At 42.3% G+C, this 14,651-nt stretch overlaps 1 protein-coding gene across 5 annotated transcripts in view; it reads left to right on the forward strand.

The window, feature by feature from the left end:
- The window catches only part of TPO (thyroid peroxidase), a 114,310-nt gene that overhangs the window by 68,269 nt on the left and 31,390 nt on the right, over positions 1 to 14,651 (forward strand). For all 5 annotated transcript variants that reach the window (XM_081856919.1, XM_081856918.1, XM_081856920.1 and 2 more), the window contains exons 9-11: positions 8,678 to 8,936; positions 10,605 to 10,775; positions 12,723 to 12,960. In XM_081856919.1, coding sequence (XP_081713045.1) covers positions 8,678 to 8,936; positions 10,605 to 10,775; positions 12,723 to 12,960 — 668 coding nt within the window. The remainder of the gene's footprint in view (positions 1 to 8,677; positions 8,937 to 10,604; positions 10,776 to 12,722; positions 12,961 to 14,651) is intronic.

Raw genomic sequence — 14,651 nt, forward strand, 5'->3', positions numbered from 1 at the left:
GTTTCTTGCATTTACAGGGCCTTGAAGTTGATGATCTACATTTTGCATCTAGATAGTGGACTGGATACAGGTCACCTTGCCACAATCTTTTTCACTATTTTTGGGTGGATTGTGTTTCTATTTAAATCATAATAATTGTTTCTAAATTTGCACCTATACATCTTAATTAGCCTGTGCAAATCTTATGCAAATCTGATTAATATTTTGTCCTCTTCTAATAATGTCCTTTCTATTTGGGGGCAATGTGCAAGTAGCTGCCCTACCTCTTATACAAAACCTATACAGTCATACCTTGGATCTCAATTGCCTTGGCTCCCGAACGATGGAAACCCAGAAGCGAGTGTTCCAGTTTTCGGACGTTCTTTTGGAAGCTGAACATCCGATGGGGCTTCTGCAGCTTCCAATTGGCTTCAGGAGCTTCCTGCAGCCAATCAGAAGCCACACTTTGGTTTCTGAACATTTTGGAAGTCAAATGGACTTCCAGAATGGATTCTGTTCGACTTCCAAGGTACAACTGTAGTGGGTAATGCTCAGGCCTGGCTTACACATGCACTAAAATGAGGCAGTTGAATCTTAAAGTGATAGCGAGGACTGTGCCACTTCAGGGAAGAGGTTTTTTTATGTGACCTCAAGTGTGAAAAGTTCAGTTGCCGATCAGAAAGCAAGGTTTTCTATTTGTAGAGATGGTTTTTCTACACAGAGGATCATTGGAGCATGTGACTGTGCACCTGTAATTCCAAGCAGTATTCGTGCTTCCACCTCAGAAATCTATCAGCTTATTCTGGGGCATCGATAGACAAGGACTTGTTCATCCTGGGCACATGGACAGATTGATCAATAAAAGCAAACCCACACATAGCAGCCTGGTAGAGCTTTCAAGTGATCAGTTATTTCTTGAGAAGAAGAAAAAACAAAGTCTAGCATGCATATGCTAGACTTTGTTTTTTCTTCTCAAGAAATAACTGATCACTTGAAAGCTCTACCATAGAGAGAGAGAAAGGATAATGGTTCTATTAGCTTCCTATGTCTAAGGCAAGAAGTTCAGTGGTCTGCCTACTGATCCAATAACAGCATGCTACACTGATCAGGTGCATATACCTGCCATTCTGAGAAACTGCTCATACTCAACAAAGGTGAGTTCATCACACAGTAGTCCTGTTCATGTGTTCAGGGTGTGCCCACAAAACCTGCCCCCTCCGTCATTTCACTGTCACCACCACTCATGGAGTCCTCCACACTATGCAGGCTAAACTAGATGATCAGGGCTGTAAATGGCACAGGTATCCTCCACAAGCAGAAAAGGATCTGCAGTGCAGAAGTTCTGCACCCCAACAAATGGAGGACAGTGGGAGAAGATATAGTGTTGCAACAGGAGGAGGAATGTTCCTTCCATCTTACAATGATATACAGAAAGAGAAGGGTGGAATCTAGACACATATGAAAAATGTTGTGCAATTCTTTTTTTAAAAAAAAGTTTTGAAAAATATATTGAATTTGCCATAGCTCACCATCGCCATCTAGTGTCAAATTTGTATAATGCACTTTACAACCCACTTAAAACGTTTTACTTGCTGCTGTTACAGATAGGTAGCCGTGTTGGTCTGCCATAGTCAAAACAAAACAAATTCCTTCCAGTAGCACCTTAAAGACCAACTAAGTCAGTTCTTGGTATGAGCTTTCGTGTGCATGCACACTTCTTCAGATACCAGATATATCTGAAGAAGTGTGCATGCACACGAAAGCTCATACCAAGAACTGACTTAGTTGGTCTTTAAGGTGCTACTGGAAGGAATTTGTTTTGTTTTTACTTGCTGCTGTATAGCTGAGTCCAAGATCAGAATACGTGGTTAGGCGTTCTGGCAGCCCGATTCATGTTCCCAAAAGCAGATTTTGACTTTGGGCAACTGGACTATAGTTGCCTTTGTGAAGAGAAATATGCCACCTAATGGCAATAAAATATATAGCAAAAGTTATTCCTGCATCTCTCATTTGGAGCTGGGCATCAGACCGTCTAAGTTATGCTCTTTATGAAGCTGTTCACATTTCTATGTGAGAATTCTAATTAGGATACAAAAAGATTGCACACTTCATTTAATCTTAAATAAAAATCTCTTAACGACCCTGAACATTAGTCTTCCTTATAGCTTCCTCGCACGCACTGTGCAAGTCCCTCTGTCTTAAATGTGCTGTTTGCTTTAAAATAATTGCCTTGAAAGGCTCAGAATGGCTTTTTGGCACTAGTTAGCAGTGAACAAATCTGGAAAGAAAAAGAAGAAACCCAATGCACACTAGGCTTCTGGGCACTCGAATGTTAGTGTCTTGGAATCAGACACGTTCTGCCCTCAGACAAAATAATTTCCAAAAGGCATTTTCTGTGTATGACTCTGGGCTACTCATCATCTGTCTGAGTATCAGAGATTAATGAGATCAGCCTGTGGCACATTAGAAATGATTTGGAGTGGATTTAGTCAGTTCAGGGACACACATGCCAACTCTATATGCAACTCGGCTACTTAGAGCGTCAGCAGCCTCCATAGTTGAGGTTGCCCATTCATTTACACTCTAAGAGTTATTTCCGACCAGCTATAACCTTGGGGGGGAAATATTGCAGGAGGCTGAGAAAGAGAGAGCAGATATAGTAAAAGGGCGGGGAAAAGGAAAACCCTTGTTTTGTTTGGTACACTAATATGAAAACTGGAAAGTCAAAGCTATAACAGTGAACTTTTGTAGCCTTTTTAAAGAAAGATTTAGATTCTCTGAGAACAAAGGCAATTGAAAATATTCTTTTTTCCTCTGGGAAAATATCATTACCAAGGATTTATTCAGCACTATTGTTTTTTTCCATCCATACACCCACACATAAAAAAAAATACTTTGTGAAGACAATATCACTATTTTCTATATGGGGGCATTAAAATGGAAAGATAGCAAGTGCCCAGATCTCTGTGTCACACCCAGTTAGACACTCCCCATGCTGTTAAGACAGGCAACCTAGTTCTAAATCAGAAAAGTAAATCACAGAGCTACCTCAAAGGTCATCGAGTCCAACCCACTACCAGTGCAGGGCATTCACTGCTAAAGCACCTCTAAAGAATAACAGAAAGGATTTAAATCCAAGTCTCCCCACTCTGTGTCCCAGACTTTAGGCAGTAACCTTATTGTTTGCTTGCATTTCTTTTATGTTCCATTTTATTCTCATTTGCACAAGGCTTCCAGTTCCTGAAGGAAGCCGCCTTGCCTCTAAAAGCTTCCTTGCCTCTGCTCACTAACCACGGTGGCATCCTCTTGGGCTTGGGCTTTCCTTGGAGGACTGTATCTGCATTGAGCTCTTGAGGACTGCACTGATGCCGATGTTCTGGCACTCCGTTTTTGCTGCATGGAGCTCAAACTTAGTTTAATGTTTCCATCAGGAAAGACATCTACTGCAGATGCAATCTTAGCTTCATTCTCGTATCTCATTTAATTCTTTTTTTTAAAAAAAACTCTAAACCAGTCCTCTGTTTGCTCTTCCTGCTCAGACATATTTAACTTCCAAGGCACTTCCACAGATGATGCCCCTGAAGAGGAGGGCTGGCTGCTTGCAGACTTTCAATTTCTATTCCTTTTGCCTTCTTTTCAGTGGATCTGCTCAATTCAGGTCACAAAGCTATATTGTTAAGGTGAAAGTTGTGTGTTTTATTTTATTTTTCTTAGCTGGACTGAATGTCTCCACTGCACAATACAGACCATTTCTCGCAACAAAGGCTGGCCGAATACGGATGTGTCCTTTTCTTTCCCTTTGGTAGTAAGGCACAGTCTTAAATTGTGCCCAGTGCGGGAAGCTCTGCACTGTAGGGATCTCGTGTTGAAAAGCAGACATCTAATTTAAAGGGACAGCCAGATCATGCTAGTGATGCATCCAGTTGTTCAATTTTCTGCCACGCTAGGAGCAACTGGTGCCATATATGATAGTGATTACCCCATCAGTACAGTGGTGCCTCGCAAGACGAAAAGAATCCATTCCGCGAGTCTCTTCGTCTAGCGGTTTTTTTGTCTTGTGAAGCAAGCCCATTGACGGCTTAGCGGATTAGCGCTATTAGCGGTTTAGCGGCTTATCGGCATAGCGGATAAGCGGCTTAGCGGCTTAGAAAAAGGGGGGAAGGGAAAAAAACCCGCAGGAACTCGCAAGACATTTTCGTCTTGCAAAGCAAGCCCATAGGAAACTCATTTTGCGAAGCACCTCTAAAACGGAAAACTCTTTCATCTAGCGAGTTTTCCGTCTTGCGAGGCATTCGTCTTGCGGGGCACCACTTATTTCAAGCTGCAGAAAGTTATTATATGTGGGATATGGAAGGTGTCCAGAATTGAAGGCAGGTCATTTCGCTCTAATTAGTTTGAATCCTGCTTTTAAAATAGCAGCAGATTACCAGGGTTTCTGATGGGACAACAGCCTGGGGATGGAACCAATTGCTACTCCAGTTAGATACAATTCATAAGTGTTAAATATTACCAATTAATTAAATATCATTGATGAGCTCCTGGAAGGAGAGCGTGCCCATGTACTATTTGCAAGTAGGACTGCCATCTAAACCCGCTGCTGCCAAGGGCACTCGTGGCAGTGGTGTAAGGGGCGGGGGCAGGAAGATGGGTCCTGATCCCTGTACAAGCCTCAGATTACACTGCGGCCAGGCTCGGATCAGGCCCGACACCTGCCAGCGCCAACTGTGAGAGCTGCTCAGGATCTAGTGGATCCCAGGCTGGTTCAGCCCTGCCCCACCTTAGAATGCCTCATTTCAGGACTGTCTGCTTGGTTTTCCCAATGTGGATACCAGTGTAAGCCTTCCTTCCACTTGTACGTGCTGCGGGCAGAAGAGTGATGCAGGCATCAATCCATTGGTGGTGGGCAGGGGTATACTGGCTGAGCTGCTGAAAGCAAGTGGAGGGGCTCCTTGGCTCAACCCAAACCACCTACAGCCCAGCAAAGGGGTGGGGGTGGGGGTGGATTGTAGCCTGCACCAGCAACTTAAAATAATGGCAAACATTCCCCCCCCCCCGTTAAGTTTTTGACAAGTTCGTTATTACCCAGACAGTGGGAAACTATACAGTGGTAACTTGGGTTAAGTACTTAATACGTTCCGGAGGTCCATTCTTAACCTGAAACTGTTCTTCACCTGAAGCACCACTTTAGCTAATGGGGCCTCCTGCTGCCGCTGTGCCCCTGGAGCACGATTTCTGTTCTCATCCTGAAGCAAAGTTCTTAACCCGAGGTACTATTTCTGGGTTAGCGGAGTCTGTAACCTGAAGCGTATGTAGCCCGAGGCACCACTGTATTGGCTTCAATACCTAAGGTGTCATTCAATTTAAGACCAATACAACAGTAAATAATATTTAGAGTTTATTGGACCCCTTTACAGTTGTATAAAAAAAGAGTTAGCTAAGACAGCTCAGTGTTGGTGATGTGGCAAGGACAATGCCTCTATGAAACACATCATTTTTGTACCTTGTTCTTTACTTAACACAGTCCAGCACTTTCTCTCAAAACTTGCAGAAAAAGTTAAATCTTTAGGCAGAGAATATTTTATTGAACTATATACCTGCAGTATGGAAATTATCAACGGGACAACGGAAATGGATTTTTCTGTGCCCTAATGGCCAAGAGGAATTGGAAAAATAAAGATACGATACCCTTCAATCAATGGACTGACATCATTGGCAATTTATGAAGAGGCTGCTTACAGGCACAGGCTCTGTATGGATAAATACGATAACATTTGGAATGAATTTATACCAAATGTAGTAGGATATTAGCATTTCCATAAGCACTAGGACAACATGAGATCATGAGGGGTGATCCTGCCATGGATCAGGGTGAAGTGAGCTGCTTCAGGTGGCATCTGATAGATCAGAAATGAAGGTACACAACTGAGGGTGCACATTGGCTGTCAAAAACCATAGGACTGCTGGGGAAATTTCAATGCATTCGAAATATTGCTGGGAAACAGAATGCATCATAGCAACAGGACCAGCAACAATGTGTTTGATTGCCCTCCACAAATGAGTCTCTGTGACATCTATGCTCCTACCTTCCAGCAGGACTAATGATCTGGCAGGCATTGTGTAGGAGAGTTGAACCTTAAAATCCAATGGGCAGCCTCTTAATAATCTATCATATTTCAGGCTTTGCTGTTTGAGCACTGTTAATTTGCAAAGAGCATAACTGAAAGCTAAAGTAATGAGGCAAGGAAGCCAAGCTTAACTGCTCTGGAGCGAACACCGAGGGCTTGGAAAGAGCCACATCTTTTTGTAGTTTGTCTGAACTTGCCTTTTTGGTGTTAAAAAATAAAATAATCCCCCTCCCCCCCCCAAAAAAAAGAGTGAAACACATTATCTGATGAAACTACGTTATCCCTGCCTGAATTTTTCAATATGCACTGTATCAAAGCACTGGGTGCATTGTCCATTCAGTTTATTGCATATTATATCAAACCTATCATGTATTTTATTAGTTCTCTATACTTCATATTCATCCCATTATGCTTTATTAAGTCCAATGTAATCTTAAATCTGCAATGCAGTTTTCATATTTTCCATCGCAGTGTATCATTTCCTCTCTTTTGATCAGTGTTTCTTATAAGCTTTTTTCTATATGCTTCAATAAGCCTAATACATTATCAAAAGAATTTGCCAGGGGAACACTTATCAGCACTTCTATAACAAACTGTATGGTTTTTGGGTTGTTGTTTTTTTGAAGATAACTATGAATTGTCTGCTGATAGACCCATTTAGACCTATCAAATGGATTTTGTGACCAAATAGTCTTTAAGACATGGATAGTGTTACATACAGGAAAGAAGATTCCTATGAACAAATAGGTCTTTACCCATAGATCTGCCTAAAGCATGAGTATCCCTTGGCCCTGCACAGCAATTAAGCTACAGAGTAGGAGTTGGGTTGTGTTGGGGGAAGAGAAACATCTAGTCACATTTTGGGGGCCTGTTTTCCTAAGCCTAACTGCTGCACAGAGGGCGATTTTCCGAGAAGCTGCAGTTTTTGGGGGAGTGCATGTAGGTGGCCTGTGTTAGCAGCAATAATGACAGTCAGGCGGTAGTGAGACAAACAAGTATGGCATCTGAGGATGTGGGTCCCAATTCACTGTCATGCTAATACCTGCTACCTGAGACAATTTTCTCAGTTTGCGCTACTCTAGCACTGATCCTGGGGAGCAAGAAGGCTCATAAGTAGTCAAATCTCCTCCCACAGTAGCACCAGCCTCCCAGAGGAACAGGCACATTTCCCCAAGGGCTTTGTTAAAGGTAAAGGGACCCCTGACCAGTCGTGGCCGACTCTGGGATTGCGGCGCTCATCTCACTTTATTGGCCGAGGGAGCCAGCATACAGCTTCCGGGTCATGTGCATGACTAAGCCGCTTCTGGCGAACCACAGCAGTGCACGGAAACGCCATTTACCTTCCCACCGGAGTGGTACCTATTTATCTACTTGCACTTTGACGTGCTTTCGAACTGTTAGGATGGCAGGAGCAGGGACCAAGCAATGGGAGCTCACTCCGTCGCGGGGATTTGAACCGCTGACCTTCTGATCAGCAAGACCTAAGCTCTGTGGTTTAACCCACAGCGCCACCCGCATCCCTAAGGGCTTTGTTAGGCAGCTTCAAAAGTTTGCGTCTTTCCCTTGTCACTTTCAAATGGCACAAACAGTTCCCTTGCAGCAGAATCCTAAACAGGTGCATCCAAAAACAAGTCCCATTAAGTTCAAGGGAGCTTACTCTCAGGTCAGTGTATGTGGGATTGCAGCCTTAAACTCTTAGCCTACACAGAGAGGTGGATTCGGATATCGTTATATAAAGGTCATTGCAAAAGGTTAGTCTGATGGACTATTAGGTCAATAATAGAACACTTTCTGTTTAATGTCAGCTAGAAGTCTATAACAAAATAGAAAGACAGTTATATCTTTGTTGGGTGATCCATCAGCATGGAGACAATATTATTTCATTGCCAGTAAAGAATGCTGTGAAACACCCTTAACATTTTGAGACTACTGAACACCTCCGGTCCAGATTGGCTGTGGCTTAATTTCCCCGTCCTATTAGAAAAGTTCCAGCTGAACTAATCTTGATCTGGGGAAACCACTCCCACAATTCTCCCACAATTTGGTAGGGAAGGGGCACTGATATTAATGCCCCCCCCCCCAATCCCCAATCAACGTTCGAAACTCGCCAGGCAGATTTTGCACCTGGCTATCGGCCACTTGTGACCAAGTTAAGATGCCCGAGTGCCAGGATGATGTCTGATGTCTCCGCCATCTGGAGGTGCATGCCTGGGAATCCTTAGATCTTGACTGTTTTCACGCACCAGCCACAAATCCTGTAGAATTCTATCTGTTATGTTTTATCTGCACAATCAAAATGAATTTCAGGAACCAAAAAGTCATACTGAAAAATACAACTTTTGAGCTGTCTGGCCCCAAAATGGCCTCTAGGCATTCCATTTTGGCGATTATAACCCTGGTTTAAGGAGCCATTTGGCATCTAGCTTATATAAATATGACTTTGGCTCTTGTTGCTAGTGAATGTCCCTATATCTAAGGAGACCAGACCAACATCTGGCAAGGCTTCCTACGATAGGCTTCCTATGACATTGTTATTAACTGAAATATTCTGGTTTCCCTTATTTCCACCCCAGATTATTACCCTAAGAGACTACATACCAAAAATCATTGGACCAGATGCTTTTAACCAATACATTGGTGCTTACAAAGGCTATGTTCCCACAATTAATCCTTCAGTATCCAATGTATTTACTACAGCAGCTTTCCGCTTTGGCCATGCTGCAATTCATCCAGTCATAAAGAGACTCGACGTACAGTATCAGAATGATCCAAATCTTCCTAATCTTCAATTGCATGAAGCTTTTTTTACCCCGTGGAGACTTATTAAAGAAGGTACTTTGTTTAATACTATCACATCTTCTTTCATTACTGCAAAGTTATTAGCAACTTGTAAAACAGGGAGATTTTGTCTTGATTTCATCATTGTTCAGACTGTTAAACAGACCATGAAGAGCAAGTGCTGAGGTGTTTTTCTCTTCTTGACTAGCATTTCCAAAGTCATATAAAAAAACCAAAATAAATTGAAATATTCAGTTATTTTATCTGTGTGGAATGAATTACAGCTTGGAGGGACAAGGAAGAAGAGTGAGAGGTTTGTGTAGCCTTACTGTTTTAATAATTATAATTACTGTACCCCACACATCTGACTCTGTTTCCCCAGCCTCTTTGGGCAGCTTCCAACAAAATATAAAGGAACAAAACATCAAACATTAAAAGCTTCTCAAAACAGGATTGCCTTCAGATGTCTACAAAAGGTCATAAAATAGTTTGACTCTGACATCTGGTGGGAGGGTGTTCCACAGGGTGGGCACAACTACCAAGAAGGCCCTCTGCCTGATTCCCTGTAACTTCCTTCATGAGGGAATCACCAGAAGTCCCCTTGGAGCCCTGTTGTTGTTGTTATTAGCTTTACAGCACAATACTATGTATATCTGGTCAGAAATAAGCCCTATTAAATGAGTCTTACTCCCAGATAAATATGATAAGGTTGCAGCCTTATCTTCATAACAAGTTTCCATATGATTGCATCAAATCAAATCAAGATCAAAGTAAACCTACTGCTGGACTTTAATTACCAATCACATCTAACTTGTCCATTCAGTCCAATGGATCTCTTCTGAGTAGGGCTTAATTGGCTGCAACCCATTAAAAATTGTACATAGTTGAAAACGCTGGCAGTATTAAGGTAACTTCAACATATTATATATCTAAAAGGGTGTAAAATGAGGTTGGAGAAAACTGATTTAGATGGATATACAAGAATATGCAGGAATTATGGGTAAATTAAAAGAACATTGGAAGGGGAAGGAGGGAAGTCATTGAATGTATGGGTATAATAAAAGATGTTAATGTGGAAATGAAACCTGAAAACTTTAATAAAAAATTCAAGTTCAAAAAACATGTTATAAATAGTACTTGTCTTTCTCTAGAGAATTATAGTTAGCTTATTTATACATTTGATAAAGAAAAATAATGAAAATAATATTGCTATTATTTGCCTAACAATACTCAGTGGAAGATGTTAATATCTTTACATCATTGTTGCTCTGTTGTTTTTTTGAAAACTAGAAGAAAAATGCATGCAAAGCTGTTACAGCACAATTCATAGTTAGTGAAGGGTCCTTAGCCGGCTGGATGAAAATCAAGGACTTTTGCACTTATCTTAAGACAGTGCTGGATTTGCGGCTGCATACATTTATTTAAAGCATTTTTATCCTCTTTCTCACTCCAAAATGCCCATGATAAGACAGACGCTTTCAAATGTCAGTGATAAGACAGTCCTCGCTCTGAGGCCTGCAATCTAAAAAACGTGACACACACAAAAATGGACTGCGAGGGAGGTAGATTTTTGACAGAGGTTTTGTAACAACCAGCTGGGATGGAAATATTTCAGGGGCAGCAGGAACCCAAAAGCTGTTGGTCTTTCAGCAGAGATGATGGAGAGGCCCACCCCTTCCCCTCTCCTACCTTATCTTTGTAACCTTATCTTTGTACTCTTAGGTGGCTTGGATCCCCTGCTAAGAGGAACTTTGGCAACTGCTGCAAAACTACAGGTACAGGATCAGCTGCTGAATGAGGAGCTAACCAAGAAGCTATTGGTGTTGTCTCATAATGGCTCTTTGGATTTAGCATCATTAGATTTACAGCGGGGACGTGATCATGGACTCCCAGGTATACTGCGTTATTTAACAATACATCTTGTGGTAATAGTAGCAGCAGGATTTGTGTGATGCCTATGCCAAAGCCTCTAGGCGACTTATATTATAGCACTGGGCAATAGGGCTTTGCAGGTAGTGCTGATCTGAAGTCTCTGCAAAGCCCCTTTTGGCCAGGCCCCACCCATCATATATGATATCAGGTGTAGAGCAGGTGAGTGTGGATTGTTCAAAACACCCTCACTAGCCAAAGTGGGAGGCCTAGCCAGATTAATAGAAGAGACTTCTGTGTGTGCAAAGCAAAGCCTCGATTTTGTTGATCCCTCTTACCTTCTTAAGCACCCCACCAGCTGTTCTTGAGGGGTCTGGGACCCTCTGGAACATAATGGGGTGTGGTGCAGAGGGCTACAGTAAATGGTTGGGGTTGTCAGCCAAAAGTAGGTGGCCTGACTTCTAGAAATGGAAGTGCTGTCCTCTAAGGCACCATTGGGTACAACCCAATGAATTTACTGGAATGTAATATTATTGTATTAGCAATCAGTGCACTGTGGTTGTTTATTTCATTTTAATAGCAGCTGATAATAGTTTTACTTTCGCACACTCTTTCCTGCTTAGTTAAAGCCTTTAAGAACATTTTGATCTACAACTTCAGTTTGTCTTTATCAGCAGTTTCCACACCTCCTTACAAATTATGTATGTTATGTTATTAACATGGTATACATTGTTATCTTAATTAGGAGAACACATCCTGTTCTCCCACTTCAAGCCAGGCTACATTTAGTCCTTAAAAGAGGCACAAATGGTCCACAGAGAGCTTCTCATCATCAGCCACCCATTCCAGAAAAGAGCTAGAACAGATCTATTGACTAGTTTGTGCATTGGACTGAATAACACCAAAGTGGATTTATTACAAATCCCAGTACTCAAGAATTACAACCTGTATCTACATTTGTCTTATTATGTTTTCCTATGGTACCAGAATCACTTGTACGCAATGCTGGTATATCATAATGCTGTACTGGTTCAAGCATAAAATACACCCTATATAAAGCATCCACTTACTGCCTCACAGAGCTTAATTTGAAGCAAGACACCAGTCTGGTGTGGCTGTGTGGATAGGGCACTGGACTTGGATTTGGGAGACCTGTCTCAAATCCCTCCTCAACCATTAATGGCCATCTCGGTAGTAGAACGCTCTTCCATCAGATGTCAAGGAAATAAACAACTATCTGACTTTTAGAATACATCTGAAGGTAGCCCCTGTAATGGGAAATTTTAAGTGTCTGATGTTTTACCATTTTTAATATGTGCTGCAAGCTGTCCAGAGTGGCTGTGGAAACCCAGTCAGATGGGTGGAGTATTAATAATAATAAATAATAAGCACATTTCATGACTTCCCCCACTCCCGCCTGCAACAAATCATTGTCTCTCAACCTAGTCTACTAACAAAGTTGTTATGAAGATTGCATTTGATAAGCACCCTGAAAAGATGGGTGGAATATTAATGTGACAAATACATTTTTCAAGAGGCCAGCAGACCACTAGTAATAATTTATTTTATTATTTGCTATTACATTTCTTGTTTCCCCAAAGAGCTCAAGGTGTCATAAACCCTTCTCCCCCCCCCCTCCAGCTTATCTTCACAACAACCCTTTGAGGTAGGTTAGGCTGAGAGGCAATGGCTATGGTCCAAAGTCACCCCACAGGCTTCATGGCTCCCAGGTACTCCCTCTGAGGTACTAGTCCAGAACTCTAACCATTCCTCCACATTGTCCCCATTTACCTCTAAGGATCATGCCTCGCATATTTCAGATCAGAGTGAAGGGATTCCAGGTTCAAGAGTATCACTGCAGGTAGGCTTGCATCAAGCACTTTAGGAATTGGGCAGAGCTGTCACAGGAAGCCATCAGGGCTCCTGTTGGGAAACCTTGTTTGATTTGTTCTACGAATGCCGTATTTGTAGGCTACAATGACTGGCGAGAATTCTGTGACCTGCCGAGGCTAAGGACGGAAAGTGACCTGACAAGAGCGATACAGAACAGGAAGACAGTGGAAAAAATCATGGGACTGTACAAAAACCCTGACAACATAGATTTGTGGCTAGCGGGCATAGTAGAAAGCATGCTTCCAGATGCCAGAACAGGTCCACTGTTTGCATGCATAATTGGAAAACAAATGAAAGCATTGAGAGATGGTGATCGGTAAGTTTACTTGTATTGTTCCTTCCATTAGCCCTGCTTAGGCATTACAGTGGTACCTCAGGTTACAGACGCTTCAGGTTACAGACTCCGCTAACCCAGAAATAGTACCTCGGGTTAAGAACTTTGCTTCAGGATGAGAACAGAAATCGTGCGGTGGCAGCACGGTGGCAGCAGGAGGCCCCATTAGCTAAAGTGGTGCTTCAGGTTGAGAACGGACCTCCGGAACGAATTAAGTACTTAACCTGAGGTACCACTGTATTCGGCATCACATGATGAGGGAGAATGAGCTGTCTCTGTCCCTTCCACCACCACCCTTCTGTCCCTGTCAACCTCCATGAGTAAAGAGGTTAATTTCTGAAGGAGGGAGGGTTTTATTTTCATTCATGTAGGCTTCCAGCACAATGTTACAAACCTGCTCTTCATCCTGGGCTCTAAATCATGCAGGGCACCTACATGAGTAGAGTAGGGACTGTGCTTGAAACACCTGCCTCCAACTCATGGAAGGTGATGACTCATAAAATCATAGAGTTGTAGAACTGGAAGGGACCTCCGAGGGTCCCTGCATCCCTGCAATGCCAGAACTTCAACTAGTTCATACATTACAGATCCTGTCATGGCCTAAAAATGACATAGAGTGTTTCATAGATATACTATACTGACTCAGCAGCCTGTAGTGACTCAGTAATCCTTTCTCATTAGTATTTATTGTTGATCAGAAGGTTCCAGGCTGTTTGAGGCCTCCTTATATGGCTGCATGCAGGGGTGAGAGTCTTTCTTTCTTTCTTTCTCACTAAAGCTATGCAGTTCACCGGTTTCTCTCTGTAACTGTTTTTTGAATCTATGCACCCAGCCAGGGATTTGGCTGAGGACTTGTAACCACTATGCTTATTGAAATGCTTCAGTAAAGCATATTTGCTGATGGAGTGAGCTGTTTGTGTACTTCATTTGCTGCTAACAGATCGAACTTCTGGTTAAAAACCTCTAATGGAAGAGAGTTTACCATCTTCCAAGAGAGTTTGTTCCACTGTTGAACAGCTCTAACTGTGAGAAAGTTCTTCCTGATGTTTTCTTGGAATCTCATTTCTTGTAACTTGAAGCCATTGGTTTGAGTCCTATCCTCTGGAGCAGGAGAAAACAAGCTTGCTCCATTCTCCATGTGACAGCCCTTTAGATATTTGAAGATGCCTACCATAGCTGCTCTCTGTCTCTGCTTTTCCAGGCCAAACATACCCAATTCCCTCAACTGTTCCTCATAAGGCTTGGTTTCCAGACCCTTGATCATCTTGGTCTCCCTCCTCTGCACACATTCCAGCTTGTCAATATCCTTCTTAAATTGTAGTGCCCAGAAATGGACACAGTACTCCAGGTGTGCTCTGACCAAGTCAGAATAGAGAGGAACTATTACTTCCCTTGATTGGGACATTATATTTCTGCTGATGTATCCTAGAACAGCATTAGCTTTTTATGCTGCTGCATCACACAGCTGACTCATGATAGGCTTGTGGTCTACTAAGACTCTTAGATCCTTGTCATGTGTACTACTAGTAAGCCAGGTGTCCCCCATCTTATATTTATGCCACTGGTTTTTTCTGCCTAAGTGTAGAACCTTACATTTGTCCCTATTGAAATTCATTTGGCCCTATTAGGATTGGTAGGTAATGAAATTAATAGAAAAGACTGCAAACTTTTCC

The sequence above is a fragment of the Podarcis erhardii genome (genome assembly GCF_964252035.2).
Source record: "Podarcis erhardii genome assembly, chromosome: 3".
Lineage (NCBI taxonomy): Eukaryota > Metazoa > Chordata > Lepidosauria > Squamata > Lacertidae > Podarcis > Podarcis erhardii.